Source organism: Aedes albopictus, chromosome 1 (assembly GCF_035046485.1).
Source record: "Aedes albopictus strain Foshan chromosome 1, AalbF5, whole genome shotgun sequence".
Classification (NCBI taxonomy): Eukaryota; Metazoa; Arthropoda; class Insecta; order Diptera; family Culicidae; genus Aedes; species Aedes albopictus.
Window position 1 is genome coordinate 130,356,872 of NC_085136.1, and position 17,841 is coordinate 130,374,712.

The 17,841-nt window shown below is 43.5% G+C and overlaps 2 protein-coding genes across 4 annotated transcripts in view; both read left to right on the top strand.

The window, feature by feature from the left end:
* Positions 1-14,312, top strand: part of LOC109422990 (breast carcinoma-amplified sequence 3 homolog) — a 33,786-nt gene extending 19,474 nt beyond the window's left edge. For all 3 annotated transcript variants that reach the window (XM_062845382.1, XM_062845383.1, XM_062845381.1), the window contains exon 6: positions 4,830-14,312. In XM_062845382.1, coding sequence (XP_062701366.1) covers positions 4,830-7,177 — 2,348 coding nt within the window. In that variant the 3' untranslated portion in view covers positions 7,178-14,312. The remainder of the gene's footprint in view (positions 1-4,829) is intronic.
* Positions 12,504-15,206, top strand: LOC109422890 (loricrin). Its single transcript, XM_062855288.1, has 3 exons — positions 12,504-12,624; positions 14,404-14,647; positions 14,708-15,206. Exons 1-3 carry the CDS (start codon positions 12,504-12,506, stop codon positions 15,204-15,206), a joined length of 864 nt encoding a protein of 287 aa, XP_062711272.1.
* The last annotated feature ends 2,635 nt before the right edge of the window (positions 15,207-17,841 follow it).

A 17,841-nucleotide genomic window follows, 5' to 3' on the forward strand; every position in this document is an offset into this window, starting at 1 on the left:
CTTCAAATAAAAATAATACGCTCTCACTTGTAGTTGTTGGGCACAAACGAGGCTGTGTTGTGGATTGACATCTAAGCCGAAAGAGTGATAGATGGTTCTTGAAAAAGTGAATGTTCATGGTGAGGGCTCGGGCTCAGTTTGGCTTTCTATTCCGCAGAATTATCACCTGTTCTGTGGCTTAGTTGGTTAAAGCACCGGTCTAGCGAATACGGGGTCGTGGGTTCGAATCCCACCAGAACGCGATTTTTTTCAAAAATTCATCCCTCAATTTGTCAATTAGCAACATTCTGTGTCTTCTAACTACAAGTTTTTCTGTATGTTTATGACATACCAGCTAACCTGGTAAATGCCAGTAAAGGGCAACATATATCAGTATACCCTACCTTGCGTCATCGGCGCAGTTGGTCGTGGAGCGTGCGACCGTGCCGAGCTCTCGACGCATACTGAATTAGACACCAGCAAACAGACTGCTTGGTGGCTAGGTATGCGGAGTGCGAGAGTAAGTCTCGGCTTCAAATAAAAATAATACGCTCTCACTTGTAGTTGTTGGGCACAAACGAGGCTGTGTTGTGGATTGACATCTAAGCCGAAAGAGTGATAGATGGTTCTTGAAAAAGTGAATGTTCATGGTGAGGGCTCGGGCTCAGTTTGGCTTTCTATTCCGCAGAATTATCACCTGTTCTGTGGCTTAGTTGGTTAAAGCACCGGTCTAGCGAATACGGGGTCGTGGGTTCGAATCCCACCAGAACGCGATTTTTTTCAAAAATTCATCCCTCAATTTGTCAATTAGCAACATTCTGTGTCTTCTAACTACAAGTTTTTCTGAATCCCTATGGAGTTTACCCTTACTGGAATTCCTTTGGACTGTTCAAAATGAGCACATAGCGTAACGTCCAGACTGGCACGAGGACTATTTCTCAACTTCTATAAGCATTTCTTCAGTTATTAAGTGAGAGCTTCCTCTACCAACGACCATTTTGCATGTGTCTTGTGCAGCACAAGAAACCTCTTGACCGATTCCTGGCAAAAATATTCTACAGTGACTGCCATTTGAATTGTCATTTCTCAATCGGCCGCCATTTGGCTACCAAGATATTGGAAGTCTTCAACATTTTCCACTGCTTGCCCAGCTACCGTAAAGCTGGAAGGGTTGACTGTGTTCACATCCAACGATTTGGTATTGTCGCCGTTATGATGTTACCATCAGACCTGCTGCCGCCGAGGAGCGTTTGGCAAGATCATCGAGCTTGCTCTGCATATCAAAGCGCCGTTGAGCTAGGAGAGCAACGATATCAGGCAATTCGAAATCATTTAGGTGCTCCATGATAATGGGCTGCCACAGCAACCCACGATTTGGTTCATGATCAATCCCATCTACCAGGATCTCGTCGATTACGATTAGGAACAGTAGCGGTGATGGTATGCATCTTTGCCTCATTCCAGCAACGACCCGTATGGGATCGGACAAAACACCGTTGTGCAGTGCACCTGAGGGCTTCTCACTTGGTTCCGTGATCGACACGGTCGAAAGCTTATTCGTAATCAATGAACACCAGGTAAAACGACTCTTGGAATTCATTTATTTGCTCCAGAATGACACGGGGCGTGACAATATGGTTCACACACGATCGTCCGGCACGGAATCCTGCTTGCTGCGGTCGGAGAGTTGCGTCAATTTTATCCTGTATCCGATTAAGGATCACTTTGTAGAGGACTTTCAGAACGATACACAGTAACATGATGCCCCGCAAATTATCGCATACAGTCAGGTCACCCTTTTTGGGTACGTTGAAGGACCTTTTCACCGCATCGTCTTCCAGTCGGCGTGAGTTGAACCGGCACCCGATTTTCTCCTCCTGTCGATGGATCCTGGCAATGCGCAGGCGGACCTCTCCGATTAGGAGATGATGGTCGGACGCAATGTCGGCGCTACGTTTGTTGTGCACATCAAGAAGGCTCCGTCTGCATTTTCGGCTGATGCAGATGTGGTCGATTAGATTTTCCGGGACGCCATCACGGATGTCACTTTGTGCACTGGTCGATGAGGAAAGAGCGATCCTTCAATCACCCATTTCATTGTTGCCACAAAATTCTACAAAAAGTTCTCCGTTTTCGCTCAGTTCTCCGAGACCATGGCGTCCCATGACATGCTCATAGTCCGAGTTGTTCGAACCAACCTTCGCGTTGAAGTCGCCCATGAGGATCTTGATATCACCTTTCGGAATCTTGTCCACGACAACATTCAGTTGACTGTAAAAGTTCTCTTTGTCTTGCAATTCGGCAGCATCGCTTGGTGCGTAACATTGGATCATGGTTAGGTTTCGAACCCGTGTTCTGAATCTGGCTACAATTATCCTCTCATTAATAGGTTCCCACTTCATGAGCGCAGGAAACCAACTCCACGGTGGTGAGGAGCGTATTCACCTCGTAGGCCAGAGTATAGCAGAATTTGACCCGATGCGAATCCGTGTTCTCCAAACTTCGGCCAACGGACTTCGCTCAGTCCTAGGATCTCAAGCTTCATACGGCATGTCTCATTGGCTAGTTGTGCCAGTTGTCCCTGCTGGGCTAGGGTTAATAAATTCTGTGAACGTGATTGCAAACTCTCTCGGACGTGGAGAGAGGGATTGACTGGGAACTGTTTCAATCTCCCAAACCCATTGGAGGGCGGAATTTAGCCAGGGCATCGGTGCTGTAAAACTGACAGACTATCAAATTGATGGAATCGTAGGAGGTCCAACCACACAAAGTTTCGTTAGATACCACGACCTACAGAAAGCTAGGTCAATTTTTTTTTTCGAACGAACACAAACACGAGCGACTCGAAGTAGTTTATATAAGGTTGACTCAATAAACGTCTACGGCGAACTCGAAAGTGATTGTAACCAAGTTCGAGCTCGTTACTGAACACAGATATTCAGTTTTAATGTTCTTGTGAGTCGATGAGTGCGTTCCTTGCAGACAGAGAGGGGCTCACGTGTCTTTGCTTTTATGAAAACAGTACACTGTTCCAACATTTCGTATTTTTTAACAATCTTCGGTTTAGTGTGTTCTCGAAGCGGAACGAGGGGCTTTCTAATGAATATTATAGAAATCAATATGCGATTGGACTTAGGGTATCGAGCCACTTGGGCGGTGGCTTCTATATTCGTCTGTTTTTCACTATAACTCAGTCAATTTTGAACCAATTGACTTGAAATGTTGTACACGGGTAGATACTATACCTACTCACCACATACCAAAAATTGTGTCAATTGGTTCAACTTTGACTGAGTTATAGTGGGAAACAGACGAATATAGAAGCCACCGCCCAAGTGGCGCGATTCCCTATTTTAAAAATAAAAATATGTTTTTGGCATTTTATCTGTTTTTGGAATAAAAATGTGTTCGTGTTTCACTGAAGACATGATGTTGCTGTTTTATCAAATCATTTATATATTTTTTTGAAACTTTTCGTAAAACGGAAAATCTCCACTGGACCACTGGTTGTTTCGTGTATTGTCCAATGTGCCATGTTAGTGATTGTTTAGTCTGTGCAACCTCTGGTTATTAAGAATCCTATTATTTTAGTACATTATGTAGTAACATATTAGATTTAGTGCATTTTATGTGTATTACTAACTTTCAGTCGTTCTCTGTGGTTTATTTTCATAGTGTAATTAAGTAAAAACTAAAACTCATCTTTGCACTAACAATTGACATAATCACTGCATAGAATGCTTATCAAACTCTGGCTTACATATGGCATCTATCTTACGAAAATCAAGGAAATCGTGTTAAAACAACAGGTGATATCGAACATCTCAAACACGGCTAAGGTCTCGATATCTGCCGTCGATTTTGACTAGATTGCCTAACATTTACTCATCAGTTTCCGCTGTAAATTTCGGGTAGGACAACCCTAATCGCTTACTATCGCTCACTGTACAGTCTGCAATACACACACACTTCTAATTTGTGTTCAGGACACTCATAAAAATACGGCTCGATCCAAAAAGCAAGACCAAGAAGAAAAAGGGAGAAAAAGAGTTCACGCCCAATGCTAAATGCCCAAATGCTCTCATACTGTAACCAGAACAGAAGCAAACAGGAAGCCAACGGCAGGTGGTTGTTCCATACTTAGCTTTAATAATGTTGCTTTCGAATTTAAATCTGAACCTTCCAAGTAGGGATGCGGACGAGTAAAGAAAAACAAACTTTCAATCTCGACCACTTTTTTTTATGTTGTATTAGAATGTGTGCGTTTTGTTAATACGTTATGTTTCCTATAAGTAGTTTTTGGTTCTTTCCTTCGATATTTTGTTTACTTACGTTTCGGTCAGTCGTTTAAACTCGCAAGCTTCCATTTGCTGTAACACACAATCTGTAATTGAAAGTACTGTTTTAACATTTAAACTTATTTTTAACCACATAGTTGTTCCAACACCACATTTGCTTGGATTTTTCGGATTGAGAAGTCTCTAAATTTAGTTTAATTTTTCCTCTCACTGATTAAATACTAAACGCTGAAATGCTTTCAAAGCAGCTCATTTTCTCCCTGTTTCTTTTGATCTGTATTGGTTTATTCGTGCAATCAGAGGCCACGACGTAGAACAAGTCTTTCCGGGTAAAGGCGGTGTTGGAACACGATTTGCATGGTTCGGTTTTAGTAGAGCATTCAATACCTTCACATAGAAGAGAGAGACATAGAAAGAGAGAGCGCGAACAGTTGAAATAAAAATGTAGTTGATGCAAAGAAGAAAGCACTTGCCAGCGGCTCTAACTGACCTCTTTTCTCCCCTTTTCTCTTTCTCTTTCTTTCCCGATTGGTCCTCTCATCACACCCAAAGGCTACACGAGCGCCACACCCATACCGGCCGGGTTATCTTCGGTGTCCTCTTGCTCCTCCACCTCGATCTACTCGTCAACGCACTCGTTGAACTCGATCTGCGACCAAAAGCTGTCCCTCCCAACGGTGCCACCATCCGGGGCGCCATCCCACGGACAGCTGCTGAAACACCACGTAACGCACCTGCAACAGCAGCACGATCAGCAGCACTCGTCATCACTGCCCACGAGCTGCTCGCGACCTGCCTCGGCGGCAAGCAGTCGAGCATCTGGTTCGGTGACGATAACCAAAGTGGTGAACCCATTGGGAACGGTAACGACAGTGTGCAATGTTGAGCCGGAAGGGCCGGAATCGGGAACCGATGCCCGTCGGGATTGCGAGGTCTACATGCATGAGAACTGTGACGAAGCGTTGTTCAGACCAGTAGTCACGGTTCATAGCATACCTGGCGCAGAGCGCGAACGACGCGGGTCATCCCTGGATCGGCTGACTTCGCTGGTGGCCGGCGGAATGGAACCTACTTCACTGAGTAACCGAGACCTAATTGTACCGGTTATCGAGGAGAAGAACATGGTGCATTTCAGCAAATCGAAGAAAAAGGAAGAAGAGAGCCTGGTGGCAAAATTTGAGGAACTCTCTTCCATCAACAAGAGAAGTAAAAAGCAGGACGAACCGGAAATGATAGAAACTATTCCAGAAGCAACGGATCGAAAAATGGCAGGTGATTTCGTAGATGTTGAGGTGGTGGAACGCAAAGCACCGGAGGCACCGAAAAACGTTGGTGGGCGAAAGAAGGAAAAGTCGCCACCGATTACGGCTCGGAGCGAGAAGAAAAAGAAGGAGCCAGAACCACTCGAAGTGATCGAAATAGTGGATCCTGTTGGCGAAGAGCTGGAATTACCACCTGCGGTGGAAAAGGCTCCCCGTAACAGGAAGAAAGATAACGGCAAGAAGAAGGATGAACCCAAGCAGCAACCGAAGGTGGAGACAAAACAGTCGAAGAACGCGGATGGCAATGGAGGACAAGTGACGGGCGGAAGCAATAGGAAAGAATCCAAGCAAGACAATCGAAAGCGTAAAGAAAAGCAACAGCAAGCGCCGGTGATTCTTCCGGAGACGGAACAAGAACCGGAACGCGAAGCAGAACCGCCGCCGGTGATGATTCCGACGATGGAAGACGACGAAATGCTCAAATCGATCTGCGACGAGTTCCCACCACTGGAAGCGTTGAAAATTGACGATTTGGAATTGTTTGGCGAGTTGAACGAACCGGGAAATCTAAAAGTGACCAGAACGGAAATTAGCGTTCAGGAATCGATGCTTGCTTCTAGTATGGTCGGGATGCGCGAAGAAAAACCGGTTGAAACGGGTGATGCGGAAGCATCAAGTAGTGTGAATGTTGGTAAAGACGAGCAGAACAGTGTGGAAGAAGAGAAACAGTGTGTTGAGGTAGTGATGGACGAGGAAATGAAAGTTGTGGAAAAGGACGAGATGATTTTGTCGAGTTATGAGTTCGAGTTTACGCAGCCGTTGCCTCCCTTGGAGCAATTGGTGTGTAAGGAGTTGGAGGATTTGGGTTGTAGCGAGAGTGCGAAAAAAGAGCAAAAGCTTTTGAAGCAGCCGAGCGAGGAGAAGACGTTGATCAACTTTGAAAGTCCGCTTGAAGAGAAAGCTAACAGCAGAGGGAAGTCGGTATTGGAGGACAGAAACATTGTGATCGCCATGTGCTCCAGTTTGAAAGAGATTGGGGAAACCAGTGGTTCTTTGATCCTGGGAGGTAGTCGTAGCCTTTCAGCATCGATGATGGAACCGACAACACTGAAGCAGCAACTCTCGGTGGAAGGGCAAGATTCAGACTACAAAAGCCTGGAACTGGAGGTAGATGACAGTGCAATGTACAGCTCACAGCTTCCGGCGTCATCGACATCGGATGAAGATACTTCGAACTCCAATTCGAACGATGATCCGGAAGAAGAAGAAATCAAAGAAAACGGTAAGCTTCCGCAAGGCGAAGATGAAGACGAGGAATTACAGCCACTGATCTCGAGCAACAAAACTTCGTCCTCGTCGCTGTCGACAACGGTTGTAAGCACCGTAGTCGGCAGTGGGCTAGGGGACAGTTTAAGCAGCTCCATGACCGCTTCCGGCATCGTGGCAGCAGCCGGAAGCCCTGCCAAGACAACATCATCATCAACAACAACAATAACAACAACAACGTCAGCACTGCCAACGACGGAAGCGAACCAAAGTGAGGATAGCGGCAAGCAGATTGCAACAACAGCAAAGCAATCCAGCAATGGTGGAAGTAACGGTAACGGCAAGAAGAAGTCCAAGAAGAAGCGCAAATAATTAGCAGCGCATCAGCGGATGATGCTACTGGCGGTCACCAGGAATGGGCTGCTACTGCTGCTGGCGCTGGTGACTGCGGCATCATTGCTGGTCCTGTTGTTGCTGTTGTCGTATCTTGTTATGCTGCAGCTTTGCTACAAGCTAGTGTTATTTTTACTGTATTATTTCTAGAAGTTTTCCGCGCGTATCTTTCCACCCTTTCCCTTGTTACCGGGGTGACCGCGATGACGTCAGCTTTTGATTAGGCTGTCGGTAGACGTGGCACAGAGCTCCAGCTTAGATTTTTTTTATGTTAGTGACTTTCACCACAATTAACCCTTTCTTATGTTTAATTTCATGTTAGTGAGGAGAACTAGTTAGCCAAAATTCTGCTGGACAAAGTATTTATTATGTTTAACATCTCAAAAAACTTCTTGAAACTGCGACAAGCGATCTATCCAATAATTGTGAGGAATTGTAAAATTTTAACAATTAAGTTGAGATTTGTGTTTATATCCAACATTCTATATCATAAAATCAATTGGTTCTGAATTGAATTTCTATCGATAGTCCTCAAAAGTTACTCTAATTCAGAACCTAAAATCTTTGTTGTTATTAATGTTTTTTTGGCAGTCGCTTTGTTGCGCAAAACTTCAACAATTCTGTTTGTTTTCAAATCTCAACAGAAACAGCGCTTGTTGGATCGATCGCTTGCGCAGTCAAACACAGCCGCCCCCTCTCTTTTGTATTGCAAACGTCAAACTGTTCATACATAAGTTATTTATTAGACAAATCTTTATTTTACAAACGAACTAATTTTGTTAACAAGTTTTTAGTCATGTTTTAAGTATTTTATTACGATGAAAACCGTTCAAAACAAAACCACGTAGACGTTTTAAGGGCATTGTTGAAGAAAAAAAATAAGAAAGAAATCTGTATTATCTGAACACAAATATATAAGATAAGAGACCTGCACACATCCCTGTAATATCGTTATTTTCCGGCATGTTTTCTGTTCTTGCAAATCCAGAATCTTCATTTTTTACGTTTTGGGCGAAACATCCTTGAAAATTGTCTCCGTTTTGTAGCTTATCATGGGCAAATCTAAAGTTACAATTAGCGACGAGTCGAAGAAGGAAACATGTTTTAGACTATAAGAGCTCAAAAAGGACTGAAAAATAAGAAAAAAAATATGAGGAGTAAATTATGTGAATACCGAGATAAGGCAGACATCTAGTGCTATGTATTTTAGAAAGTTTTCGGAATTAAATGATCGAAACCTACAACTTCTGTTATTTTTATCGAAGAAACGAGTGATCTTTATTTTTTCAGTAACAGTAGTTTCATCAATCGTACGTAACACAATAACACACTACCATTGCGAATCACACTCATCTCACAGTCAGAAAAAAAAACACACACACACTCACATACTTACAAAGAGTATAGAGAAAAAGCGCGTTCATCATTGTTGTTGATATTTAAATCTCGTAACGGAACTTGATAGTCACTTATAGGAAGAAAAGAAGAAGAAAAAAAAACAAAATAAATATTTATTAACTTATTCTGTGAAACGCCGAAAACGCATATAGGATCGGGAACTGGGAAATGGGAACGAAGGGAACGAAGTGTGCGAGATGGTTTCTACGCAGGTGGGCGTCGTTGTGCGGGCGTAAGTGAAAACGGTTGAACAACGGGAACGGGTTATAGTACATTACTGTCGATTTTAGGCTTTGTCGAACGTCGAAATTGATGGTTTGTAATCACCGCCGCTGAAATATCATCAGAGTCATCGCCAGCCTATCAGAAAGTATAGATTCAACGTTTGTCATGTATGGTGGCTCCAGAGAGGAACACCCAGATCCTGACAATTAACAATCAACCGATGTAGGTAAATAAACAGCATTTCTGGGCCCACCTTGATAAGTTCAGCTACGGTACCTTCCTTACCAGCTGCTTTGTTATTTTTAAGCTGGCGAATGACATCAGTCCTGTTCAACGATGTAGGCTGAACTTGCTCGAAGTTGCTGCATCCTACTCTTACCCATTTGTCAACAAACGGGAAAGAGCGAGATGGAGCAAGTTCGAGCAAGTTCAACCTACGTCGTTGAACAGGACTATCATTAACTTCCCTCGACGTGGGAGTTGGATCATTTCCGTCCTCTGCAACACTGGTGCATTCGTGTCTTCCATTGTCTCGGTTTCTCGGTTTCTCTACGCACAGGCAACACACATGGTAACAAAACAGTGACGGCAGCTTATGTAAGGGTTGCAAAGAAGTCACTGTGACTTACTGCGCAACCCTTACATACGCTGCCGTCACTGTTTTGTAACCATGTGTGATGCTTGGGTTGATCATCTGGCAGAACTTCCGTGCCCAGCAGTTCCATTTTCTTCTGTTTGTATCGTTTCACATTCTGTCGGGTTCCTTGCTTCAGACCAAAAGCGCAGCGTTCTTCTCCTTCACTTTGAACTCCTCGAATCATTCATTCCTTCGACTCCGTGTCACGTACCCGATGGTGCTCCCAACTGCATCGTTGATGGCTGCTTTTACTGTACTCCTGTAGTCCTATTGAGCTCTTCCTCGTCTGGTAGTGCTGCCTCGAGATTCTGCGCGTAAACTGAGGCGAGACCCCGTTGCTTCAGTCGCTTTAGGTTATACCGTTGCGATTGCCAATACCGGAACGATTTAGTCGCAGTTTGGCCATCACCGCGTAGTGGCCAAAGTCGACATTAGCGCCACGAGAACTGCAGTCAAGCAATCAGAATGTAGTCGATTTGCAGTTCCGTCTGCTGTGGAGATGCGCCGATAAGGGAGGCTGTGTCGACCATGCTGAGTATGACCTTGTTAACGGGCACGGCAAATAAATCTATGAGTCGTAAGCCATTTTCGTTCGTCAGCTGGGAAATTAAGGTTGAATTGAAGAATCGGCCCTTGGTTCTCAACCTGCACATTCTTTCGTCGATCGGCCACCACGAGCTTCTGCAGATCCCCCATCACGATAAAAGTTTTCCCCAGCTAGCGTGTGTTGATGTGTTCCCAGCTCGGATAGTTGGAACGAATACCTCTAAACGTACTCACCAAGGATTCTGTTCACCACCTCTTGCAGGGCTATGATGCCGAACCCGCGGTCCTTCAGTAGATGCGGGTGCTCCCGATGAAGTTGAGAGATCGGAAGTTCCACGCACCGAGTTTCCAACCGCAAGTCTTGTTTAGTCGCTGTGGTCGTAACCGTTGGTCTCAGTTCCGTTTCAATTTGTCTATGGATTCGCAAGGCTGAACACCAACCTTCTACTTTCCGGAGGACCACAGTGCACGGTTGAGTTTCGAGTCCTTCCCTGGTACTTGGACGTCGGTATGCCACGTATGGCAACAGACGCCATTATGAGCCGCTCATCCAGGAGAATAGACGCTCAAAATTTCCACCGGGGTTGATTACCTGATCTACCCTATAAGGTTGCTGAACAAAAGCTTGTGATCTCAATGGGATCTTAAATACGACACTTTGTCGCAATCTACAGGTTTTGCTCTCTGGTGGCGAACCAAGCCTATTCCATCTGAGAAGCCTTTCCACGCATTTTGTCCCGGAAGGTTCAACACATTTAGCTGATTGCTCTGGTGTTGAAGTCCGTGGAGTATGGCGTTCGCCAAAGACTTGATTCCTGTATTTCATCACAATCTACTAGGACTCAGCTCCCGGCTGTGAATTTAGTCTACCCAGATCCCGGTCTGATGATCCTCGAAGGCTGTCAACACGCTTGTTTACCTAAGTACCTGAGGCTAGCACTTCAAGACCGTTGCGTGCCTTCTGACGGTGACGTCTCTCGTAGGTCCCGGATCTGCATGCCTCTCGCAGCATTTGACTGACCCTCCGGTCGTCGAATTACTACTTCTGTCCGATTGCGCTTGTTCGATTGAAGATAGATGCTACATCAAAAGATTTGCTCATCGCAAGCCTTCACAGGGTCGACGTCGACACCTTCCAGCCTGAAGAAACTTCCGAGTAGTTCATCCGTAGCGGACAAAGGGACATGGACCATACAGACTTGAATGCTGTCTAGACTCTCTCAGCGCTCAACCTGAAATACAAGGCGCTTGCATCTCTCGTGGTCTTTTCGCTTCAAAGTTGCAGACAAAGTTGGTAGGGTCAAGGTATACGACTGAAGCTAAGGTTTTTTTTGGCATGGACCTAGCAGATGGCCTAGCATCATTCGTGATTGAACCACGTATGGAAAAAGCAGGTTGTCTCGTAGATCAGGATGTTTTGAAACAGTCTGATGGTGAAGTTGGCCGTATCGGCACTCTTTGGCAATAACAGATCCACCTTGAATACAGAGTACTGATAGTCTACTTACCCAAGCGACAATTTGAAGGTTTGGAGAGGATTCCAGAACCACCATAGAACCGAACTTGTGTGGCTTTGGTTTTATGATAGTTCTGCAAACCTCCCCGAGTCTAGTGGACTTGAAAATGCTTATTGGTGGCCACGTGAGTCCAAACAGTGATCAGGTAGATTGAGTGTTATTGTGACCGAATACTTCGAGGCTTGATGATCAAGTACACAGGCTTCCCAGGCTTAATGGCACAAATGTCCCAAATGGAGGATAACGTGCCTCTGGAGCCGGCCTTCTGATACCTGAGGCTTATAGCAAGGCCACTAGGTGGTAGGACCAAACATCACTTCGAGAGTATCTAGCTGATTGAATACAAAGACTAAGGTTTTCTCCAGGTCTGAATGGCGAGTCGATCACTACGACTGGGATGAGTTCTTCGGAACTGAAGTACGACGTTGAGCAAGCTCAACGAGACCAGTAGACTGACCACAAGTTAGCAGGCAATCGGGATGGACAGGTTAAATTCTACACGTCTTCATGATAACTGTTTACGCTTTGCGTATTGTAGAGTTCTATCTTATTGGTATTGGGCGAAGTCCCTCTAGTTTCCCGAATGTTTTGGGGTTCCCAAGTCTTCTTCAACGGCTTGCAACCAGCGCTTGGGCGGACATCCACGAAATCCTGACCTCTTGCAGGATCCTTGCTGAATATTGGGTTCACAATTTTATTCCGACATTAGCGCTGCGAAGCCAGCCCACTGAAGTCTGCCGTATCTTATTTGTTTACATCGTATACTTCATTGTACACTTGTTGTAACTTGTGATTGATATGTCTTCGAAGGTTAATTGGTTTTGGAGAGAATTTCAGGACCACCATAGAACCGAAATGGTGTTGTTCTGGTCATAAGGTAGTTCTGCACACCTCTTCAAATCTACTGGACTTGAAAATGCTACTTGGTGGTCACGTAACATGAAGAATAGCCTCTAAGCCTGGCAATGGCTAGTCGACCACTATGTCAGAGACGAGTTCTTCGGATCAGAAGTATGACGTTGGTCAAGCTCAACGAGACCAGTTCACTGGTCAGGAGTTAGCGGGCGTTCGGGATGGACAGGGAAATTCTACACATCTTGATGGTACTTTCCAACGCCCAGCGTATAGTACAGCTTAATCTTCGTTGGTCTTTGGCGATGTTGCTCTAGTTTCCTGAACGTTGTGGGGTTCCCAGGCCTTCTTCAACGGCTTGCAAGCAGCGCTCGGGCGGCCATCCTCGAAATCCCGACCTCTACGTGGTTTCCTGCTGAATATTGTTTTCAAAACCTTTTCCGAAATTTTTGCTACGTGACCAGCCCACTAAAGTCTACCGTTTCTTATTTCCTTCAACCCCGTGAACGGATCTTCCGTTTGGTGACGTTCCAACTAGCTTTGCACACATAAGCCTAATTTAGTTCGCCAGAGAACCATGTTCTGACATGATTGATTTCGAATACTAGTGCTGTTGGCTTTTCGGCAAATGTTCTCCATATCCTAGTTGTTCAATCACTCCAGCACCGTCAATGACACCGATGTTGATACAGACCACCGTCGCAATCTGTGGACATTGTGAGATCAAAGACTACAAAAATTCAAATTGAGTTATTATGTTCTCGTCAAATGGCACCCAACCGAGCATGCCAAGCTTATACATTATCTGCTTTATAGTCTAGCTAATCAAAACAAAAAGTTCAAAGTTAAACAATTACTCGCAGAAAAACAGACGTTACGCTTGAGACCTTGTAAAAGCCGATCGGCAAAGAACACTTTATCAAGAAGATTTGCAGAACTTTTAATCGTCAAGAGACGCTGTTAGCAGCGTTTCCCACGGATGAAGGTCGAACTATCCGTGATAGTGTGAGTGAAGCTTCGTAACACTCGAACCACTTCATTCTTACATGTTTATACAGAGGTACGACCTTTGCTCAACGTTGCCATCGGCAACGTATGTCATTTGTAATAAAGAAGGACAGGGTTCCAAGTCTTCTCAGTAAAGGGTTCTTCGAGATCAGTGAGGCGTCCATATGCATGGGTTCAACTTTGAACATCTGACGAAAGCCGAAAGGAATTGTTCTCGATTTCCACTTGCTCTATCTGGATGGTGGATCGATGGATCATCAGAATGAGTTAATCTTCTTTCAGGATCTCGAAAATGCGTTGAGTAACATTTTTTGCGCTTACATTTTCTTTGCTAACATCCAAAAAGTACCACTTTTGAAACACACACTCACACATTTTTATTGGCAATTTATGTAACACACACTAGGAGAAGCGAACCGAGGAGAAGGATAGATGTGACACCAAGAGAGAAGGCACAAGTGAAAAAATGGATCTGATGTGAGACGTATAAAACGCGCGCGCGTGCAAATTTTCAAACATCAAAGCCAAGTGTGATTAGCTTACTAGGAGCTTCAGCAAAACGAAACAAAAGAGAGAGAAAAAAACGGTTGAGAAAATGTCTAGAGGGAGAGCGAGATAGAAAAAGAGAGAAAGGGCAACGATTAAACTAGAATAAAATCGCGGAAAGCGGAACAGACGACGCGTGTTGAAAACAGATAAAACAAAAAAAGCAAAAAATGAACAAAGCAAAATAAAAAGAAATGTGATTATTTGTATATTTATCTCGACGAGAAGAAATACTAAAAAAAAAGAAAGTAGTACGAATAAGAATAAATTAATTTATATTAAATATAAGTTAATGAAAACTAAACAAAAAAATGAAAGAAAAAACAACCATAAAAGAGAAAAAGAGGAAAATCAGAATAAAAAATGCAAAACCTTAAAACCAAAACATGAACGGTCTTTTGATTTCGTTTATCAAACAGCTTAACGGCAAGCTTTCTACAGAAGAAATGATCGTTATTTCCTATTCTTTCTTGCAGATGGCCCCGTTTATGGCGCCGGAGGCGTTACTTCTTCGGTTAACACAACCGGAAGCGGCGGAGGAACCGGTGGCACTGGAGGTGGTGGAGGCGGCGGCGGCACAACCATATCTTCCCTGGCGCACGTGGGCATCCAGTCGCTGGTACATTTGGACCAGGAAGACATGAGCAGCAGTAGCTTCAGCTCAGCCAGCAGGGCCTCGCTCGATCTGCAGCCGTCCTCGTCCGGTTCTCCGACGGCTTCGTTCAGTGGCGACAACTTGCTGCACTTTCATGGCGACTCGAGCGGATCGTTATAATACAGAGCCAGCGGCGGTGGCGGCGGGTGCGGGGGAGGCGCAGGAGGAACCGGTGCGGGACGCAGCAAACAGTCAGCGGCAGCAAACCGGGCATCTCCGTCGCCTTCGCGGTGCTCATCGTCGTCGTCGTCAACCAAGCGGCGGGGAGGAAGTGGACGGCAAACGACGCAGCTGGCAACAGTGGCCAAGGGAAAAGATGGGGGTGGAGAAGGAGGAGGAGAGGGGCAAGAACTTTCCGGGAGGCACCGAGAATGCGAGACCATTATCGAAAAGGACGTTCATCAGAGCGTGGTGGCGAAGGATGGCAATGGGAATGAGCGATCCGTTGTTATTGGGCTGCCTGGCAGCGGTGGCAACGGGGGTCTTGGTGGCAGTGACAGTGATGCTGGCAACACTGGAAGTCACGTAGATTTGGTGACTGGAGTGAGCGTGCGCGTGTTTCAGTGGGTCAGAGGGATGAATTTCGTGTGCAGAAGGAAAGACGGAGTGGAAGAGAAACGTTGAGTGTAGAGAATGGGTGCGTATCGTATGCTGGTACAGTGTACAACAGGACCAGTGTATTTATATTATTCATTGGGAAGATATTAGATACATTATTCAGTATGTGAAAATCGAATCAAGCGTGGTAACATATTATCCAGGGAAACAGTTTGTCGCAATCAATGGACACGTTCGCGAAGTTTATCAATCCTATTGGGTGACTGGATTTGGGCTAACCTACCGTAATACTAGTTTTGGTAATGAAATGCCTAATCCTGTTTGATAGTTCGATTTCGCAAACGTTTCGATTTTGCAACGCCTAATATTATTCTTCAGAATGTTATCACCTAGCTCTGTTCAGTACCAATATCATTAGTGAAAATGACATTTAAATAATCACTTGAGAAATGTACGGTTATATCGTATATGCTTGTAAAGAAAGGATTGACGATGGAAATGAATTTTAACTGTTGGAAATAGATTGCTAAGCGAGGGATTTCCCACCTTTTTACAACTGCTGCCTCCAATTGCAGCCGTATTCTAAAATAAACTTCTCTTTACTCAAGTTTATTTCATTTTACCTCTACCAATCGAACATTCTCTTTCTCAAACTTCGCAATAAATCAAACCAAGCAACATTTGTAGTTGTCTTAGAACCAATAGTGAAAACCAAGGTTGCGACCATTCATTTGCAAAGATTTACATTCATTTGCTATTATCTCAGTTCAGAAGCATGCTATCGAAAAACAATGTATGGATGAATTTAACCTTGTAGTTTTATCTGAAAGTTTACCGAATAACATTGGGGTCGCACACGCATTCCAAAATCGTGAGCGAGCTGTGAAGGCAACTTTCCACAGCGTGAATGAAATTTACATTCACCGCGTGGAGAGTTGCCTTCACAACTCGCTCACGACTTTGGAATGCGTGTGCGACCCCAATGTTATTCGGCAAACTTTCAGATAAAACTACAAGGTTAAATTCATCCATACATTGTTTTTCGATAGCATGCTTCCGAACTGAGATAATTGCAAATGAATGTAAATCTTTGCAAATGAATGGTCGCAACCTTGGTGAAAACTCATACATTTATTTCTATACAAACATACGCATTACACAAATAGTGAAAGATATCGCAAAGAATGTAAAAATCATAGCAAAATAAGGTGGAATAAAACAAAACAAAAAAAAAACCGCAACCGATGTGATAGAGATTGAAAGGAATCGAAAAAAGTTTTGTATGAAAATAGGAAACCTAGGCAAAACAGAACTCTTAAGAACGAAGTATCTGCTTCTAAAGCAAACTATCCAGGACGACCAGACCACGTGGTGAAGCCATGATGGTTCAAATTTAATAGTCATTTATCGATATGGGCAAGCAAAAAGACGATTGACTCTTGCATTTTAGATATTGGTTTTTCACATGTGCTTTGTTCTCTCATTGCTCTCGCGGCTCTCGCATTTCTTCTCTGATCTCTTATGTATGTCATGAGTCATCAGTGAATATACGCTATTTTTCCCATATTGTTTTCCTTTTTTCGATTAAAAAAGGCTACATGCTATTTTATACGACTGTAATAATAGTGCATCGCAAAGAAAAAAAATCAAGAACAACATTAAATAATTCTTGCTGAGATCGGCCCACTATTTACACCTTATCTGTATAAATGCTAAGGTGGTGATTTTAATAATTGCAAAAAATACTTATCTTTCCTCTTTTCAACAACATTTTGTTTTGAGATGGTTTTAGGAATAACTTTTAAGTTATTACGGTTTAAATGAGCCAACAATTGACTGAAATCAAGGGGTCCGCATTAATTGTTTTTGACTAACTTAGCCTCCCCCCCCCCCCGTGGTTTCATCAATTTGAATAACCAAATGCATTTTTAATTGTTTTGGCTAGGGCTTTCAAAAAACCCTAAACATGTTTATAGACAAGGTGTTAATAGTCTGAGTGAGATTTACTCATTTTGAACGATAAATAATAGAACCTCGCGTCTGAAAACTATTATATGCTCATGGTCCCCACAAAAGTTTCTCGAAAAATAAATTAAACATCTGTAGAGGTTTCTTAAAATCAACGGAATTTTGAGAGAAACTACTTCAGGAGTTTCTCCCAGAAGTTTTCAAAGATTTGTCTAAGGAATTGCTCAAGAATTCTCTAATACTACGAGGTTTTCTTCAAAAGTGTTTCGAACAGTTCATTTTCAACTCAATCGAGGATTCTTTCAAGAATTTCTCCATTGTTTTTTTTTTAATTTTAAGAAATTTCTCCACCTTCATTCTAAGATTTATCTTGGAAATTTAAGAAGAGCATCTTCAGAAATAATTGTAGGCGACTAATGTAGCTATTAGCAAAATAAGTGGCCATTGTGAACTCTTTGGTGCTAGGAATGCTCAATACGCTCTGATTTCGCCAATGAAAATGGCTTCAGAAACTTGTTTTGAAAATTTTTGTGAATTTTTGAAGATTACCTCTGATATTTCTTGGAAGGTTTCTGCCAAAAATTCTCGACGACTTAATTTATTTCATAATTTACCCAAGAATTTCTACAAAACTTAGCTCCAGATATTTCTCCTTAAAAGAAACAACTGCATTTCTCCTTAAAAGAACAAACTGCACTTAATATTTATGATTTATAAAAGGATTTCTTTAAAA